Source organism: Salvelinus sp. IW2-2015, linkage group LG11 (genome assembly GCF_002910315.2).
Source record: "Salvelinus sp. IW2-2015 linkage group LG11, ASM291031v2, whole genome shotgun sequence".
NCBI lineage: Eukaryota > Metazoa > Chordata > Actinopteri > Salmoniformes > Salmonidae > Salvelinus > Salvelinus sp. IW2-2015.
This window is the reverse complement of record NC_036851.1, coordinates 16919132-16940296: the sequence shown is the minus strand read 5'-3', so window position 1 is coordinate 16940296 and position 21165 is coordinate 16919132. Positions and strand designations below refer to the sequence as shown.

The window sequence follows — 21165 nt, the reverse complement described above, 5'->3', positions numbered from 1 at the left end:
TTTTGAGATCAAAGTGAGAGCTGCATGTAGACACGTGCACATTTTATTAATATCCTTTGCAAGTTAGCTCGATTATTAGCCCAGTTATAGATACTTTGTAGTAAGCCATAGGGGAGTGATTGCTTCCTACAAGAGCACAAATCGTGTACATTTCGAGACATCTTTGAAAAGCGAGTCAGGTAAAGAGCTTTTGTTGTCTTAAAGGAGCAGTGTTGTATTTTGAGACAGGCTTGAATAAGCTAAGTAGCCAATAGGCAGAGGGTAGTATAATTTGTCTGATTCTCTGTAATAATGGTATGGGAATAATAATGCATTTTATTTTGTAAAGTGGTTTCTTGCATCACACAACAACATTTTCAGTCACCTCCTCTGAAGAACAAGTGGATAAACAGGTTAATGTCAAGCCCTGCATGTTTTTTTCAAAAGTCTCATGGAATGTTGGCCTACATTGAACACCACACATTGGCTGCTACTGCAGGCTGAATGATAGAACAGCTATTTCCATGTTAACATGTTATGGGATGCATTTTCTCCATTGTTTTTGATGGTAGGCCACTCTGGTAGGCCTACATTATGATCAAATAGCCACAGTAGATGACTTGGCCACTGTTAAAACTAACTTAAAGCGGGTACAGCCTCAGTGTTCACAGTAAAAGTGCGCTGGAAGTTGCACAGAATTTTCACAATGTTCAAGTTTGTGTTCAGCAGACCTGAAATTTGCTCAGTGCTGAAATTTTTTAGAGGGAACATTGGTTACAACACACGTAAACACACAGGCACACACACAACAAACATACATTAACTTATAAAGAGCAGATTCTGAATGACCTTTCAAAATAACACACACACTAACACACAATCAAATTAAAAACTGATGGAAGGCCTACAGTATGAAGGCCTGCTGATCTTGGCTGATAAGGGTTTCATACATTGTCATCACTTCATGTGTCCTTCAATTCGACTGATTGCTGAGAATCTCCAAATCACATTTCCCTGCTGTTTCCTAACAGTACCCCCTCCCTCCTTTATGCCTCCCCTCTTCTCCCTCGGCTGATTTAAGTATGAACACACTCCCCCTGATAAATCTCTTCTGCCCAGACCTCCCACAGCCTTTTTTCCTCCCAGCTGTTCCAGGTGTGTCCTCTGGACTTCATTTCCTGTTCTGGCTGTGGCTTCCCTCCCACCTCCAGTCTTTCACTGGCTGTTGCAGACGCTGCCTCCCAATTTCCCCCCGGCAGCGGCCTTCTTGCGTCTCTTGTTGAGCAGTGGGTTGCTGGAGGTGTCCAGGTCTTTGATCTTCACCTGGTCGTAGTCCACACGCATGTTGGCCAGAGCACTGGTCATCTCCTCCTACAGCACACAGAGAGGAAAGGGTTAGGGAGAAAAGAGGGTGGGAAATAAAGAAGAGAGAGAAGAAGAATCAAAGTGAGGGCAGGTTTATTTAATGATAGATAGAATAAGGTAGATAGACAGAAGATAAAGCTCTGCTCTGAATATAGCCTACAGCATAATAAATATGAGAGGAGGCAATAAGCCCTCTGTTTCTAAAAATAGCTTCAGACCAGACTGTGATGTTTGCCTCCCCCTTGTGGAAGGTCAACCACTCCAGGGTCATCTGGTCTGGGAGCAATTCCATTTAAATATTTTCACACCACAAAAGCACTGAAATTCTGCTCACATTTTAAGATATCTAAATGGGAAAACGTGTAATTTTCATTGTTTCAACTGTATTTAAAATATTGTCTGGATGTAAAGTCAATGCATTCTATGATTCTGCTGATCCTGGGAAGTTCCTGGATGACCAGAGGGTGTCAGTGTTAGTCTGATTCTGACCTTCACGTCGTCCCACATCTCTCTGTCCTCAGTCAGGACCCGTGTGGTGTGGAGCGGTGTGGAGGGAACAACCATGGACCGCTGCAATGACAAAACACAGACACGATTATATAGTATGCATGCACTGTATATATACACACACACACACACATTGATCCAGGGGTGGTTCATAAACTGTGTGATGGTCATTCTGTCGTTGGGGTCTGTCTTCAGCAGCTGATGGATCAACTGTTTGGCTGAGAGAAATCAATAAGAGGATCGAGGTCAAAACACACACAGACACACACCAGGCCCCAGCCAAGGCTTTGTTTTGGAATAAGGCGCCAGTTGGTCCACATGAGCAGGAAGCCCTACGAGTGTGAATTGTCTATGTTTGGGTGTGCTTGTGGATGAGTGTTGTGCTATAAAACACACTATTTAGAAGTTTGCAAAGGTTTGTCTGAATGAAAGGGATTTCTGGGAGTGACAACATTGGAGGGAATGCAGAGCTATACTAACAAATAAACAAAAGCCAGGTCTAATAGTCTAGTGCAGGGATCATCAACTAGATTCCCCCGCAGACCAATTTTTTTCTTGAGCGGATGGTAGGGGGGCCGGAACATAATTACAAATAATTTGCAGATTGCAAATTGACCGCAAGAAGCCCAAACAGATAACATATTTGACTAAAACACCTTGCTTACATTTGTATACAACCACATKTCTCTATTATGTCCGGGAATACATGGGAACAGATTTCCAAAATTAAAATAACTTGCAGCTGATTTTCTGGTATTTTTACCGTATTTTATGTCCAACAAGGAAAATGCATAATTTTTTTGATTAGAAAACTTGGGGGGCCAAATAAAAACACCCGCAGGCCACCAATTGGGGAACCTTTGTCTAGTGGAAGGGTGACCCGACCCAGTCTCACCTTCCTCTGACACCTCAGCCCACTCAGGTTTGGGGAACTCGTACTGGCCCATCCTGATCCTCCGTTTCATCCCTGGAGAGATGGCCTGGCCCGTGTTAGAGTAGAACGGTGGGAAACCACACAGCCTAAACAGGAGACAAATGCATAGAGGTTGATAGTTATTAGGTTGCACTGACTATCAAACGATTATATAGTATGCATGCACTGTATATGCACACACACACACACACACACACACACACACCTGTCTCTTATACACATCTAGATGTGTATAAGAGACAGCTACACACACTGTATGTTACTATAGTACACTACACACACACTACTCACACATCCACACCCCACACACTACACACACACACACACACACACACACACACACACACACACACACACACACACACACACACTACTCACACACACACTACTCACAGGATATACATGATGACGCCCAGAGACCACATGTCACATGACTTGTCATATTTCTCCGGGCCCAAAACCTCAGGAGCTTATAAACAGGAAAACAGACAGATGGAAAATACAATTACTTGTCCAATATTATACGCAGAATATAGTGACATACAGTGCATTCGGAAAGTATTCAGACCCCTTGACTTTTCCCACATTTTGTTACGTTACTGTCACACCCTGATCTGTTTCACCTGTCTTTGTGATTGTCTCCACCCCCTTCCAGGTGTCGACCATCTTCCTCATTATCCCCTGTGTATTTATACTATTCGTTTTATACTATACTATTTATACACAGTTCGTTTTGTTTCGTCAAGCCTACCAGCGTTTTTCTGTCTGTTCCTGTCTCTTGATTGTTCCTGTTTTCTAGTTTTCCCGATTTTGACTTTTTCTGCCTGCCCTGACCCTGAGCCTGCCTGCCATCCTGTACCTTTGCCCCACCTATCTGGATTACTGACCCCTGCCTGCCCTTGACCTGTCTTTTGCCTGCCCCAGTTGTATTAATATACTGTTGTTAATTCGACGTTGTCTGCAGCTAGGTCTTACCTCAAATGTGAAATTTACAGCCTTATTCAAAAYAAATTGTGGAGTGCTGCAGAGATGGTTGTCCATCCAGGAAGGTTCCACAGAGTAACTCTGGAGCTCTGTCAGAGTGACCATCGTGTTCTTGTTTACCTCCCTGACCAAGGTCCGTCTCCCCCGATTGCTCAATTTGGCCGGGCGACCAGCTCTAGGAAGAGTCTTGGTGGTTCCAAATTTCTTCCATTTAAGAATGTTGGATGCCACTGTGGTCTTGTGGACCTTCAATGCTGGGAAATGTTTTTGTACCCTTCCACAGATCGGTGCTTCGACACAATCCTGTCTCGGAGCTCTACGGACAATTCCTTTGACCTCATGGCTTGGTTTTTGCTCTGACAACCATGGGACCTTKTATAGACAAGTGTGTGCCTTTCCAAAACATTTCCAATCAATAGAATTTACCACAGGTGGACTCCAAGTTGTAGAAACATCTCAAGTATGATTKATGGAAACAGGATGCACCTGAGCTCAATTTCGAGTCTTATAGCAAACAGTCTGAATACTTATGTAGATAAGGTATTTCTAAAAACCTGTTTTCGCTTTGTCATTATGGAGTATTGTGTGTAGATTGCTGAGTAACATTTTTTATTTAATCAATTTTAGAACAAGGCTGTAATGTAACAAAATGTTGAAAAAGTCAAGGGGTCTGAATACTTTCTGAAGGCTCTGTAAATCTGATTGTTACACATATTCCTACAGTAGTTTAGTATTGTCACCCAGCTCGCACATGACGTTCTGAGAACCATATGTTTCTTAGAGCTTGGTGAGAGTGTGGTTGTCCTATGTTCACTTTGCATACAACCTTCCCACAACATTCTGGGAATGGTGCAGGACAGTTGCTTGGCTTTGGAACATTCTACGCACATTTAAGGAACTTGACAAAATAACATTATTTTCTTGGTATTTCATTAATTTAACAGAACGTTTCCTAAAAGTTCAATCATGGTTAAATGTAATTTAAGTGTTGGTAATGTTCTAGGAATGTTCTCCAATTGGTTTGACATTGGGAATGTTCTCAAATATTACAAAGAACATTAAAGGAAAACTCTACCCCAAAACTATTTTTTGTTATTTGTTTCATTAGTGCATTGTTGATATTGTCCKAAAATGTTTTGTATGTCAGCAATCAACTTTTCAAGATATGTAACTTRCAAAATACAGTAATCTGGCCTGTATGATGCATTTTGCATCATACAGACGTTCTCAGAATTTCCTTGCAACCTAAAAAGGAACGTTCCCAGAACAGGCGAAATGTTCACTTCCGTTCACCTAAAACGTTTAAAAAAAAACGTATGGCTTCATTCCCAGAACCAATGGAAAACCAAAGATGTACGTTCCCACAACTTCCAAGGAATCAAATATGTTAGCTGGGAACTTACCCACATAGTAAGGGGTGTAGCAGGGGGTCTGCAGGAGGTTGTGTAGAGTGGTCTCCTTAGCGAAGCCAAAGTCTGTCAGTTTGAGAGTACCGTTGCTCTTCTGATGAGTGTACAGCAGGTTCTCAGGCTGAGGGAGGGGAAGTGAAATGTATCTGTCATTAACTGTGCACATAGTATTACTAAATGTATGGCAACTCTGTCATTATCTGCTGCTGTTATCTTCATCTGTGTGTCAGTGTCACATTGCTCACCTTGATGTCTCTGTGTGCGATGTCCATGTTGTGGAGAAACTCGATGGCTGTGCCAATATCCCGCATGATCTCTGAGCCCTCTAGATGAGAGCAGAGTTACACAGTCTCAGGACAACACTGTCTGTAACATTACACATATACAGTATAGTATGTCCATTCCCAGAAACAGACTCAATCCTTTTTCATTGGCCCCCTCCACTCTATGCCCCTTCACCTCTCTCAGTGAAAGCTTGGTCTCCTCTGGCCTGGATCCGGCTGAACAGTTCTCCCCCTTGCATACTGGAACAAGAGAAACACATACATTGAGTTAATATTGAGATGCTGTCATGGAGTTATCATTCGAAACATAACACTGCCTATAACTCTCACACGAGACATGTTTCAAAAAGATAAACTCTGCTACTTGAATAAAAAGSCCTAAAATAATAGTGAAAACAGGAACCATTTAGATGAGGTTGATGTTTCGTGGGATAACGTTAGACTGGGGACAGAACAGTCTGCTATGCACTTCATCTGGCCCTCTGTCTTTCCATTTTGTCATTATACACATAAACATCCATACAGACAGGGACTCCTCTATCCTCCTCAATGATCTTCGTCTTTCGAAAAACACGGTGAATCACTTTCTGTTATGTGAAAATAATTGTTTGTATGCTCTATTGAGTGTGCGTGTGTGTATGCACGTGAGAGATAGAGGAGGAAGTGAGTAAGAGAGAGTAATCCGAGTCAAACTCAGTTATAGAATATTCTCCTTCATTAAACTAGCTGAGCTTAGCTGCCCTCCTCTCAACCTCTCTGAGACAGGAAAGAGCTGACCACAAAGACAGATTACTTTACAGCGAGCAAAACACGTCACATACARCCCCTGCTCTGAATCATCACACTCACTGTCTATGACTTGCCAGTACACTATACTCCCATTTCTTTAGAAATGCAGCTCATTGGAAATCAATGTCAGTATCTAAAATTCCACATACACACTTGAGTTAATGCATTCTCACTGCTCCAACCATGTGTTCTTTATTTCCTTAAAACTTGGGTGGTCTAGACTACGAGAGAATACTACAGTATATCAAGAGCGTCTGTGTCATCTCTGAGTACGGAGGAGAACCTGTGGTGATCTGTGAGGCACAGGTGGAGCCCCAGCCGTGGCCCAGGCCTGCCCACATACTTGGCCTGCATAGACATACCAAGGCCAAGTGACTGACCTTTCCATCAAGCCTAATGGTATCAGAGAGAAGCTATGAGGGATTGGCACTATGTCAATAGTTTACGGCTAGTTGCTGAAGACAGAGAAATGGGACTTGTATTCCCACATAGCAGAGGATTCTGGGTAATGTAGTCAAAGAGCTGACAGGACAAGATCCTACCATTCCATGATGATGAGCAGGCACTTCTTCCCATGATTCATGTTCTCGTACAGACTGAGAATACCAACGATGTAAGGTCCCCCCGACACCCGCCAGTGAAGCTCAACCTCCTGCCTCGCCTTGGGACTGTCATAGAGGATCTGTGTTGGAGTGAAGTGTGGGGAAGGAGTGGAGTACGGGAAGGGCAGAGAGTGAGATTGAATTACTTCATTTAAGTGAAACAATTGGCATTCCAACCAGGCACTCGTTCTGTCCTGAAGGGAATTGATCAATCATGACAAAAGAGGCTGGTTGGCCACGCAGCCAAACCTGATCCATTTAAATGTCAACGTATTAATCATGATGACACTTAACAACTCCCCTGATCTGCCTGACCTGTCCGTAACAGGACTTCAATGTTATCTTTTCCCTCTTTCAGTTCCCTACCACAGTGGGCCTGTTAAGTCATTTCACACACACACACGAACACACACACAGATAGCTGGCAGGCCTTGACATAGCACCCGTCTTCCATTCCATCAGAGGGTATTTTTGGGTGCTGACAGTTACAGAGTGGGCTCCTGCTGGATACCATGCCAGCCCAGTCACAGAGCTGCAGCTGAGAACAGAACACAACACAGACAGTCTGGCCACCACTCKTCCTTTTGCCACAACCTTACACATGCTTTACCTCACTTTTTTACAGCTTCAATTATATGACAARGTGGATGGTGAGAAATGTGGAAGTTACTGTACATACACTTGCACTTGGAGAAGGAGTTTCATCTAGAAAGTTGTGGTTTTAGAATGACTGGCAATAAACAGACTTTTATGGTCTCATTCGATAATAGAAGTCATAACTGGAGAACCTGACTCCCTCACTTAACAATGAATGAGATAGTTTCTTGAACACAGGGAAAGTATGCAAAAGTTTGGATTTGGCCCTAAGAGACTTGCTCTCATCATATCCTCGTTGCATCATTCATCCAAACTGAATAGCTTATGGCCAAGGCACATGTTGTAAAGAGCAGCTAATAAAAGACACAGGTGAAACTTCAACCAGAACAATCATAAACCCTTTTTTAACATTTACAATGTTACTATAGGAACTAGGTTTCATATCAACTTCACACAAAATAATGAGGGATTKTTCATCTTTGGGTATTTATATTGTGAATGAGTGTGTTTTTATGTGTGTGTTTATCGTACACATGTGCTTAGTTGTGTTTTCTTTGGCATGAATTAGTGTGTGAGTTTATTTTTATATCTATGCCTATAGTGATAGTCTTTCTCTAAAGAGGAAGGACTTCCCCTTTGATGGATGTGTGTTGAAAGTGGAAGCGAAGCGAAGGACTTCCGTTGGCCTCTTTAACTGATGTGTGTTTAAACTTCATCTCACAACCCACAGTACCCAGGGTCACTATAAAAGAGTGGTCTTCATTTCTGTCCAGTATCTGGAGAGCATGTGAGAAAGAGTCTTGGCTACTTTATTGTGTTTTATGGGTTCTCATATGAAGATACAGATAGCTTAGGGCCCCGTGCGCTTCATTTCCTGTCCAYTGGATAAGAGCGTCRGCTAAATGATTCAAATGTAAATGTAATGTAAGCAAAACTGGAAACGTTGGAAAACTTTAGTACAAGCCCTAAAATCCCCTTTGTTCCTGGAGGAACTAAGGTGCTACACATGGGATTTTTTGAGAAAAAGAAAAAAAAAGACATTTCTGTAATTTTAGAAAATGTCCATAATATATCTGCAGTAATAGTGGAATGATGTGTTGATTTGCCGTGATATTCACCTCTTGATTTCTACCGCTGGGTCGGCTTCTGTTGTCAAAATGGTATAGCTGTTTTGACTTTGTGGCTGTGWTATCTGGTGGAAACCGGGGCAAGCGGCCAATGTAGAAATCTCTCTGTCATTTCCTGCTTGCTAGAATTCTATACTGTTTGCTCAATTTCTGCACTGAATAGTGTAGGAAATTATTGTTACATCTAACTAGCTTTTCACTAGTACTTTTGGGTGTCAGGGAAAATGAGTCAAAAGTACATTATTTTCTTTAGGAATGTAGTGAAGTAAAAGTAGAAGTTGTCAAAAATATAAGTAGTGAAGTAAAGTATTGATACCCCCCAAAAAACAACTTAAATAGTACTTAAGTACTTTACACCACTGCCCGAAAGTAAAAGGCTCAAGCGTGAGTCTACACTATGTTACAGGGAAATGGGATGTGGTGGAGGCGGGAGACTTGCTTTGAATGCAGTCTAGTACTGTTGCAATCCATCTAGCTTCCACATAGGGTAGAAATTCTGAGAAATTCAATGTGGGCAAACACATAGACGCAGAAACACACACACGCATGGTCACACACACACACACACACACACACCAACAACACCCACACACACACACACACACACACACACACACACACACACACACACACACACACACACACACACACACACACACACACACACACACACACACACACACACACACACACACACACACAACACACACACACACACACGCACGCACGACACACATTCTCATAACCAACTTTCCAGAGTTCAGGTTAGTAGGTTAACTCTGCTACAGACAAAAAGAATTGGACATTTAGCAGACACTCTGATCCTTTGAATGCAGCCAATCCATCTAGCAACCACATAGGTGAGAAAATCAACAGTCCCCCCCCATCTTCCTCGAAACCAATCAGATCCTTCTCAGCCCCTCCTAACATAGCATTGTGTCCTGGTAGCCACAGAGAAAATCTCATATTTTCCTTCATATAGCTCCATAGACCTTCTCACGCACACTGGCACATGCAGCATCAATAGCTTTACACACTGCTGCAAATGAGGAAGTTTAGAGACTGTTCAAGGTTGAGGGCAGTCTGGATATTGATGTGTGTGTCTCAGTAACAGAGCTTGTTTACCCTACCTTTCCCTTTATAATTGTTTCCAGCCAATAAAGCGGAGGTCATAAAATTGAGTAAATAGAGCTGAGAGATAGGTGTGAGAGTGCAGGATATATAATGCTGTAGTAAGTAGTTATGGAAGAACAGATGAAACTGGAGAGAACGTTAAGAGATACTACTGATATTAGATTAGGAACCTTATCTGATGCTCAATAGATAATAAGATTCCACTTGAAACTAAATGTAGCTAAATCTATAGTATTTACATATAGGCTACACAGGKAGACATTGTACTAATATAGTAGTAATACCAATTTGTGGTATGTAACCAGGTATAATCCTGAAATATATATTAACCTGAACAGAACATGTTTTTACTATAATGCTTATCATCACACCATCCCTCTGACTGATTAACTGTTTTAATTCTCATAACCAACTTTTCTGGGGWTCAGAGTTCAGGTTAACTCTGCTACACACTACATTTTTAGCCAGACACACATTGACAGATTTTTCACCTAGTCGGCACGGGGATTCGAACCAGCAACTTTTGCGGTTACTGGCCCAATGCTCTTAACCACTAGGCTACCTGCCTCTAGGCTACCTGCCACTACAGTCTCTCAAATCACTTTCATGTGAAACGAAACCATAGTATTTTAAGTGGGCCTCAACYGAAGCACAGATGGACCACAATCCTGCCAACCATGCCAAAAAGTTGTATAAGCCATGCCAGTGGTTTATAATATAATAACAACAACCACAAACATAAACAGAAGCTGAGGAAGCTGAACAGTGAGCTAAAACCACATAGATGCAAATCCATGAAATTAGATTAATCAAAAACTCTTTGAAAGAAGAAGAGCTTGACTATGAAGAGAGTGAATTAGAGTTCCAGAATGAAACATTCCCCAGCCAAATAAAGGTTCTAATGGAACATACAGTGAATGGAATCTCAGGATTTCCTTCATGGAAGAACACTGGGTCTTTTTAGGCTAGACACAGACTCTTAGAGCTTGCAGCCAGGCAAGTCTAAGACGAGATAACCCTGATCGCTGTAATTGAATCAGATTAAAAGGATGGCTTCTCTTCAGGTCTAGTAGAGTGGATTAAAACTATACCCATCCATTACACTTAGCGTTTAGGAGTGGACTTAATTAAAAAGTGACTGAGCTGGACAGCTGTTCATCCCAATGACTTGTTCTGTCTATGGCTGTTTGTCTTGTAGTTAAAAACAAAGGAAAAATCTAGTCGTAAATGTGCCAATTTTATACTTTATGCACAAGGCTCACCCAGGCTTATACAAACAGAGGCTGGCTTCTGTACGATCACAAAAACACAAAAGCAAACTCTGAAACACCACCCCACCCCTGACAGAATATTTTCCAATCCACATTTCACACTTGTATTTTATTTGGCATACAGTGGGTGGTGTCCATTCCCTGCAGTCAATATTGAAATGCTTTCCATTGGTCACATTCTCCAAGCTCTTAAATTGGATCTGAGTGAGAGCCCTTATAGGACAGCTTTGCCCTGTGGCTCCATGGGTAGTTCCTGGTCACTGTGACCAGAGAGGATGAGGCGAAGCGAGAGGGTCGACTCCGCCCAAAATATGTCCTCACAGATTAAGCAGACTTGGTCTGCTTAACGATTATAGGGTTAAGCAGACCAAGTGAGGAGTTTTTGTATGGGGGCAATGAGAGAGTGTCGAATTTGGTAAAGATAAAAGTGAATTGCTCTTTTGATAGGTGAGGCTTATTTGAGCAAACAGAAGTTCCATAATGCTTACATTTTCTACGAGTATATTGATATGTTTTCTACAAAAGATCYATGGCTAGCTAGAACATTCCCACCTGATCTCGCCTCCTCCAGCCTGTCTTTCGCCTTTGCAGACATGTATTTCCATTAGTAGAGCGGTCAGTCGACCATCTTGTCAATATAATAGATGATCTTTGCTGTGACCTGCTCTGGGTCCTCTCTGACAGTGGGAGTTATGAGCAGGCACCTGGTGAGACACCCAGTTGTGATTGCAATTAAAATGCTTAACACAGCTTCTTACCTGTAATAGGCAACTATACCAGACAATGTCAGTCAGCAGGCCAACTTTCAGTCCTCCAATTTAAAATGCTCATTACTTATCCACAGCATCCGTCAGTACTTGTACCCTAATTATCCACAGCATCCGTTTGCCAAATGATGTTTTCCTGACTGATTGCACTCTGCTGTATGTTGTCCCAAACACTGAAAATAACCTCTAATAATWATTATTATTGTAAAAACATTTATTTGGAGGGTAGATCAGCTTTAATAGTGCAGATAGATTGTGGCTTCCATCAATGTAATTGTCTGCATCATTTCCAATCCCCTATATCTTTTTTTGTAAATATATATATAAATCTTTTTTAAATTGATTTTTCTTTATTATTTTCCCCTAACCCTACCACCCCTCCCCTAATTGGAGTAAACTAATGYACAACAACACTTAGACTTCTACTTCCAGCTTATACATACTATATACATTTTAGGGACATGGTATATTTTACAATAGTTATCTTTTGTTTGTTTTTAGTCTCATCCTTCAGCTACACACAACCCCTCCCATCTATCTCTGAAGACCATCCAACCTTTCTATTCTAATAGTTTCTACAGATTGTAAATTAAAGATAAACATTTTTGCTAAGAGTATTATTATATTATTGATCGATTGACTATGATTTTCAAAATCACCCAGCAGTGCTATCTGCAGAGTTAGCTCCAGGCAAATGGTGCAATTCTTCAGCCATTCCTGAACCTGTGACCAAAAACAAGCTACAAATGGACAATACCGAAACAAATGATTTAATGATTCTTTATATATATATATATATATATATATATATATATAACCATTCTATTGGTTGCAATAATTTTTTATAGTAATTTAAATTGAAAAACTAGTTTAAATAACCTCTAATAATTGAATGTGAATGACAAGATAGATTTGAATTCAGGACAATTCCAAACACATAGTACTCTTTTTTCTGCCATCCCCTGTAAAATGACCTGCTCTCTTCCCTTCTCCTATCTCTCTTTTCTCCGATTCTGTACTGTATCCAATCCTTTTATCCTGACCCACGCCCCCCTCTTGTCCTTTGTGTTTGACTATATGCTCCTGGTTAGGAGATTCTGATCCGGCTGGATTACTGTAGGACAGCCATATGTAAAAAGAAGGATCCGGACCCAGAACAGGGTCAATACGGACCACGGGTCCAGACTATAAAAACAAAATATATATATTTATTTATTACGAATTCAGTCGGAATTCAACTCCTGGTATCATATGAACACACATAAACATAGAAAATGTGTAGAATTTACAATAGTGCTACATTTTCCCTTCCTTCCATGGCAAAAGTGTAGAATTGCAGGAAATTAGCTTAAAAACTGCATTTTTTTCCTCTGCCAACAAGATGGATGTGAACAGTTTGGGTTTAAAAGGGTTGCGCAGGTGGGGGTTTGTCACTACGCCGATAAATAACATTATACATCTGGACCTTTGCCACCGAGGAAATGTCCCTAACCAGACCTTTTCAAATAGTATTTGAGTACCCCTGCTGTAGGCAGTAAATCGCTGCCTCTGTAGCCCTGTACTGACAGGTGACAGCTTTCCATTGGCCAGAACAACGTYAGTTGTGTGTCGTGTGTGTGTGTGTGGTGTGTGATAAGAAAACTTATGCTTTAGCTCAGTAGGTTAACAGTGTCTTGCATCATGCCAATGTGCTAAATACTATATGGTCAGATCACACACAAGGTTGTTGCCGCTCAACCAGAATAGTAACATGCAAAGCACACAAGTGCAGGGGTTGGAACCAGTTCAGAGAACAGAACCAAAAATGATTACATTTTTCAAGGAACAGAACCAGAATCAGAACCGAGAACAAAAGTGATCTATACTGTTCCGGAACAGAACCATTATTTTAAAAGCATGGTAACTGGTTAATAACGTTATTTAACGTTCTGTGCATTTTTTTCCAGTCCCACAAAAACCTAAACAAAGCACCTACCGTATGCAAAGCCCTCACTCACTCAAAAACGTATTCCAGTGTCTGCCTGCCTGCCAGCTGATCATCTTTCCCAGTGTGTGTGTAGACTGCCTGCCTCTCCCCCTCCCGCCGAAGCATGCATAGTCTGCTGTAGCTACAGACGTTACAAGCGTGATTCAGAAATTTACAAGCGTGATTCAGAAATTTCTCTTTTTCATTAGAGAACAATGGATTCACTTTTTCAACGCTAATTAAGGATACTATGGTTATTACGTTATTAACTACAAAAAGGTAAGACATGTTTTTATTTTAATTCTGATGCCACTCTGCACACACAAGCTTGTTAGCTAGCTAGCTGGTCTAGCTCTTAAACTCTAGGCGGCATTATGTGTAATGTAATGGAACGGAGATTCATGATCAAGGGCTATCTCTGGTCCAATGTTAGTTAAACCAACTCTCTGAAGTTCAAAGACATTCAAAGTTCTTTCATAGAAGCTGCTCCTCCGTAGGTATAATTCTGTGGGCCTAATTCAGATAATGCATGTCGTAACAACAAGATGCCCACTTGTCTGCCCAATGCATGTGCATAGCTTGCCCGCACCATAGCAAGCTGCTCTATCCATTGGTGAAGTAATTTAATGTCGAGCTAAATGTAAAAATAATATATATTTCAAAGGTTTAAAAAGGAACAYAAAGGAATGATATAAACCATTACTTTWTTTTGTTCGAACCGGTTCAGAACTTTATTTTGCTGGTCGGAACAGTGGAAKGACACAAAAAAAATAATGGTTCTGTTCAGAATTAAACGATTGGAAAATAATTTTGGTTCCAACCCCTGCACACGTGTAAATCAAAACTAGAGTAACACATTTGTTCTGAGCCTCAGCCCATCCCATGATCCCCCCTGCCTGTCTTCCAGGAACCCAACTCCAGGAGCAGAGTCAGCACCTTACATTTACATTACATTTAAGTCATTTAGCAGACGCTCTTATCCAGAGCGACTTACAAACCTTAAAGGAAAACTCCACCAAAAAACTGTCTTTTGGTATTTGTTTCCTACGTCCATTGTTGATATAGTCCTAAAATGTTTTCTATGTCAGCAATCAAGTTTTCAAGATATAKAGTACCAGTCAAAAGTTTGGACAGCTACTCATTCAAGGGTTTTTCTTTATTTTTACTATTTTCTACATTGTAGAATAATAGTGAAGACATCAGAACTATGAAATAACACATATGGGATCATGTAGTCATCAACCAAGTGTTAAATAAATCCAAATATATTTTATATCTGACATTCTTCAAAGTAGCCACCCTTTGCCTTGATGACAGCTTTGCACACTCTTGGCATTCTCAACCAGCTTCATGAGGAATGCTTTTCCAACAGTCTTGAAAGAGTTCCAACATATGCTGAGCACTAGTTGGAGGCTTTTCCTTCACTCTGCGGTCCAACTCATCCCAAATCCAACTCATCTCAATTAGGTTGAGGTCGGGTGATTGTGGAGGCCAGGTCATCTGATGCAGCACTCCATGACTCTCCTTCTTGGTAAAATAGCCCTTACACAGCCTGGAGGTGTGTTGGGTCAATGTCCTGTTGAAAAACAAATGATAGTCCCACTAAGTGCAAACCCACTAAGTGTCACCAGCAAAGCACCCCCACACCATCACACCTCCTCCTCCATACTTCACGGTGGGAACCACACATGCGGAGATCATCCGTTCACCTACTCTGTGTCTCACAAAGACACAGTGGTTGGAACCAAAATCTCACATTTGGACTCATTAGACCAAAGGACAGATTTCCACCAGTCTAATGTCCATTGCTCGTGTTTCTTTGCCCAAGTACGTCTCTTTGCAGCAATTCAGCCATGAAGGCCTGATTCACGCAGTCTCCTRMGAACACTTGTGGTTGAGATGTGTCTGTTACTTGAACTCTGTGAAGCATTTATTTGGGCTGCAATTTCGGAGGCTGGTAACTCTAATGAACTTATCCTCTGSAGCAGAGGTAACTGTGGATCTTCCTTTCCTGTGACAGTCCTCATGAGAGCCAGTTTCATCATAGCGSTTGATGGTTTTTGCYACTGCACTTGAAGAAATGTTCCATWTTGACTGACTTTCATGTCTTAAAGTAATGATGGACTGTCGTTTCTCTTTGCTTATTTGAGCTGTTCTTGCCATACTATGGACTTGGTCTTTTACCAAATAGGGCTATTTTCTGTATACACCCTTCTCCCTTTTCACAACACAACTGAGGCTCAAAAGCATTAAGAAGGAAAGAAATTCCATAAATGAACTTTTAAGAAGACACACCTGTTAATTGAAATACATTTCAGGTGACTACTTCATGAAGCTGSTTGAGAGAATGKCAAAAGTGTGCAAAGCTGTCATCAAGGCAAAGGGTGGCTATTTGAAGAATCTAAATTATAAAATATATTTTGATTTGTTTAACATTGTTTTGGTTGCTACTTGATTCAATATGTGTCATTTCATAGTATTGATGTGTTCACTATTATTCTATAATGTAGAAAATAGTAAAAATAACGAAAAACCCTTGATTAATAGGTGTGTCCAAACTTTTGACTGGTACTGTGTAATTAAACAAAATGTATCATGTTGGTTGTATTTCTGTATTTTGGAAGTTATATATCTTGAAAACTTGATTGCTGCCATGAAAAACATTTTGAGATTATCTCAACAATGGACTAATGAAACAAATACCAAAATAARGTTTTGGGGTGGAATTTTCCTTTAACTGATAGGCTAGTTGAAGGTCAATGCCACCGCCAGCCAGCCAGCAGGGACGTCACCAGGACCTGGCTTTCAGGGCTTTAGCTTTAGCCCKGAATGATTTTGGGTCATCCCTGAATATGTAGAGCTGCTGGGATGGTGTAAAACAAAATGATCAACTGAATATGCCGCTTAGTTCATAGAGCTGGTTACTTGAAACTCCTGAAGTCATCCACACTTTATAATCAGCGGTATAGTGCTGCTGTTGGGCAGCGGAGCGATGCTTCGCCACTTCTCAGTATGGTGCTGTGTCTCACACAATCAGTTAATGATTCATTCGTTCTCTAGATAACAAAGCGAATATAATAGCATATATGATGRTAGGCTACTGTTAGACCAAAAACACCACGTCATTTCTTATGACAATTTAGGATGATTGTGCWGAWTWRTWTTTTTWWWAACTCAACAGCGCGCGCCATAGGCTAAATATGCTTTGACTGAAACAATATACAGGTGGCTCTGTTTAACTCCATCTGCTCTAACATTTGATTAAACATTAGTTAGGCTACTTAAATCATTTAACAAGATCAAAATGTATATTCCCAAAGGGATTGGGATCAAATTATTGTCATGCAGGTTGTTGGCATGCAAATGACTAGCATGCAGATGCTGATCCAGTAAAACGTTAATCATTTTCATTCACGATTGACAATGATGGCCTAATTTATAATAAGGTAGYKCTCATTTTTTGTTTTAGGATGAAAAAAATAGAACATTTTCTTTGAGCCACTAGGCCTATGTGTAGGCATATGCAATCGTGCAACTTGGATGAGGCATTGTATGTAGGCGTATATTCTAAAATTATATTGTACAAATCGAGCTACATGTAGGTAGTCTACCAACTTTAAATCAGAAAATAATATGTAATAATAATTTTTTAAATTGTGCTCCGTTAGGCAAAATATATCACGACACCACTGGTTTGCCTATAATAAATGTAACACCAACGAGCTTCTTTAAAACCTGTTTGGGATAGGGGCAGCATTTTCACTTTTGCATGAAATGCGTTCCCAGAGTAAACTGCCTGCTACTCTGTCCCAGATGCTAATATATGCATATTATTAGTAGTATTGGATAAAAAAAACACTCTGAAGTTTCTAAAACTGTTTGAATGATGTCTGTGAGTATAACAGAACTCATATGGCAGGTCAAAACCTGAGAAAAATCCAACCAGGAAGTGGGAAATCTGAGGTTTGTAGTTTTTCAAAGCTTGGCCTACCGAATACAGTGTCTATGGGGTTAAGTTGCACTTCCTAAGACTTCCACTAGATGTCAACCGTCTTTAGAAACTTGTTTCAGGCTTCTGCTATAAAGGAGGGGCTCATGAGACCTGTTTGAGTCAGTGGTCTGGCAGAGTGTCTCAGGCTCGTGACGCGCGCTCCCGACAGAGTTACCTCTCGTTCCAGTCCTTTGCTACAGACAATGGAATTCTCCGGTTGGAACATTATTGATGATTTATGTTAAAAACATCCTAAAGATTGATACATCGTTTGATATGTTTCTACGACCTGTAACGGAACTTTGAGTTTTTGTCTGGACCTAGTGCTCATGAAAATGGATTATTTGGACATAYATTATGGACTTTATGGAACAAATCAGTCATTTATTGTCGAACTGGTATTCCTGGGAGTGCATTCTGATGAAGYTCAAAGGTAAGTGAATATTTATCATGTTATTTCTAACTTCTGTTGACTCCAACATGGCGGAAATTTCTTTGGCTGGATTGGGCTCTGAGCGCCGTACTCAGATTATGCTTTTTCCGTAAAGATTTTTGAAATCTGACACAGCGGTTGCATTAAGGAGAAGTCTATCTTTAATTCTGTGAATAACACTTGTATCTTTTATAGATGTTTATTATGAGGATTTCTGGGATTTCTGTGGCTATCTGCAAGATCACCGGATGTTTTGGAATCAAAACATTACTGCACGTAACGCACCAATGTAAACTGAGATTTTTGGATATAAATATGCACATTATCGAACAAAACATACATGTATTGTGTAACATGATGTCCTATGAGTGTCATCTGATGAAGATCATCAAAGGTTAGTGATTAATTTTATCTATATTTCAGCTTTTTGTGACTCCTATCTTTGGCTGGYAAATGGCTGTGTGTTTTTTTTAAACTTGGCTCTGAACTAACATAATCATGTTGTGCTTTCGCTGTAAAGCCTTTTTGAAATCGGACACGATGGGTAGATTAACAAGATGTTTATCTTTCATTTGCTGTTAATGTGTGAAAGTTACATATTTCKKKAAAATATTTTTGAATTTCCCGCGCTGCCTTTTCAGCGGAATGTTGTCAAGGGGTTCCGCTAGTCGAACGCCTGCGCTACAAAGGGCCAAGCATGGTACATTGTCTTTTTGTTTTCACTGAATCTCAGTTTGGATATTAGATTACAATTAGGCTGGGAAATGTTAACTAAATTGGGTAAACATGAGAAAATACGTGATTAGATTGAAACACTTGTTCATTGACTTAATGAAATTATTCTACAGGCTACTGCATGATATATTACTTTAAATATTATTGTAACAGTAGGCCTAACTATGCAATAACCTCATATGGGGTTACTGACTACAATCCATTGAATTAATAATAAGAAGTGTTAATTATATGGCCTTGGGGAGAGCACAGTACATGGAAGGGGTGCTGGAAGTGCTGCAGAGAAATGTAAATACATTTTCCAAATTATATAATTAGCCTACTGTTGTCTGTAAAGAAATTAATTAAATAATTGAAAATACTACACCAGAGAGRATAATTTAGCCACATAGGATCAGTAGCTTCTTTAAAAAAAATCGTTGTCGATWATTTTTTGTCACATCAGGAGCGCATAGGCCTAGGCTACCGGAACTCAGCTGATTGTTGAGTTGTGGCTGTCGATGTGGCTGTCAATGAACAGTAGGCAGTAGCTAAAAGGCCTTTCGCAATATAAATACAAAGATGAGTGAGTGCCACTGTAAAGTTGGTGGGCTATAATTCCAACTCATAGCGTATCCACTATGAGTTGAGCCCTGAATGTTATGAACCTCTGGTGATGCCCCTGCCAGCCAGCACACACACACATAGAATATGCATTACACACACATGGATACCGGTACACACTAGTTGCCCATGTTAATTACTGTGTTATTACACCACCATGGCTTTTCCTTGCTTTTCCTCAATATAATACTKATTTACAATGTCATGCTAGTACTTGGCACATGGTGAATGAGTTTGTATACTGTTAGAAAACATGGTTCCAATGGTTTTCAGCTGTCCCCATAGGTGAACCTGTTTTAGTTCCAGGTATAACCCTTTTGGGTGCCATGTATAACCCAAAAAGGCTTCTACCATGAACCAACAAGTGTTATTTAAAGGGTTCTCCTATGGGGACAGTCGAATAACCCTTTTATAGATATCATCTTTTTTTCTAAGTGTATAAGCAGAAAGACATCTGATAAGAAACTCCGATCAAAGTTCCTAAGTTAGTTTTTCTAGTTGATTTGATCTTCACTAGGGAATATGCAAGATCCCAATACGACCAAATGGCATCAGGACTCACACTCCGAGTGAGCAACAGCCTATTTCCATTGGTAGGTGATATTACCTTCAGTGCGCACTTCTCCCCCGTCTTCTTATTTGTGCATTCCAGAACCTTCCCATTGATCCCAAACCCAAGGACCTGACTAGATATCTTATAATCGTCTGTCACCGCGTTACGCTTTATCTCCAATTTGGGGAACACGGGCAAGGGGAAGTGCGTGGAATCCGTGTCCTGTGCCGTACGCACTGCGCTGTCAGTGGGGGCTGGCTGGGTTGGKGGTTCTGATGGGAAGTCTGGTTCTTGCTCAGCCTTCGGCAGTTCCGAAGGTTTCTCCTTACCAATACCATTTTGTAGCATGGTCCSACAGATGCTGTGTCTCTGTGAGTGGTCCCCCAGGATGAAAAAACGACCTCAATAGGCTAATATGATTCGCAAGTGAAATGACGCGCTTGTCCGTAATTTACGCCAAGCAGAAATGACTCCCAGACACTGAAAATGGCACGCATTCGGTAGTCACTTTCTCTTGGCCAGTTCCTGTGTGCCTTGGGATGTTTAAAACAATAGTCCCACTATTAAAAAAGTTTGATACAAAAAGTTTTCTATAACTTAAAAATGAAATGGAAAAATATTGATATTCTTCAACCAATTATTCAATTCAAGTTCAATTCAATAATCCTGTATATCCACGGTGTAACATTTTTTTCACTAAAACATGTCCACATCTGAGTAGGCTATAGTAGAATGACTTCGGTTAAACTGGCCTCGTCACTTTCCAACGTCCTTTCGTTACATTCACATGGGCTACTGACTGAGGAGCTTGCATAAGCATTACTCCTCTACCCAAGTCATATTTCTCCAGCGGCTGTCTTTTAAAGGAGCAGTACAGTTGACAAATAACTGGTTGTCAGGGTAGGGTTGAGTTGAATGGAATCAAATAAAAAAAAATCCCCTGAAGACTAACAACAAGTAGGATGGTTTCTATGCAATAAWTACTATACTCAAATGTCAGATTACTGTATATGTTAGATTACGTGTTTGAAATGACTGCCAGTGTTACCTAAGCAGGTGATGCCTGCTTCAGTTTTCAAGGATATCCATCCCTCTATATACACTACATGACCAAAAGTATATGGACACCCATTCA

The 21165-nt window shown here is 40.6% G+C and overlaps 1 protein-coding gene across 2 annotated transcripts; it reads right to left on the bottom strand.

Annotated features, from left to right (window-relative positions):
* On the bottom strand, positions 1-20834 carry LOC111969916 (MAP kinase-activated protein kinase 2-like). Of its 2 annotated transcripts, XR_011480557.1 has the most exons (11): positions 20085-20834; positions 6794-6933; positions 5638-5702; positions 5424-5503; positions 5173-5299; positions 3179-3254; positions 2747-2871; positions 1984-2069; positions 1834-1914; positions 1126-1350; positions 1-214 (listed from the first exon to the last, which is right to left on the bottom strand). XR_011480557.1 is itself a non-coding variant. In XM_023996298.2 (10 exons), the coding sequence occupies exons 1-10, from the start codon at positions 20376-20378 to the stop codon at positions 1195-1197; spliced, it is 1230 nt and encodes a 409-aa protein (XP_023852066.1). In that variant the 5' UTR covers positions 20379-20834; the 3' UTR covers positions 296-1194. The 2 variants fall into 2 exon arrangements, 1 of the variants encoding a protein (XP_023852066.1); XM_023996298.2 differs by lacking the exon at positions 1-214 and having other exon boundaries at positions 296-1350.
* Positions 20835-21165: the final 331 nt, after the last annotated feature.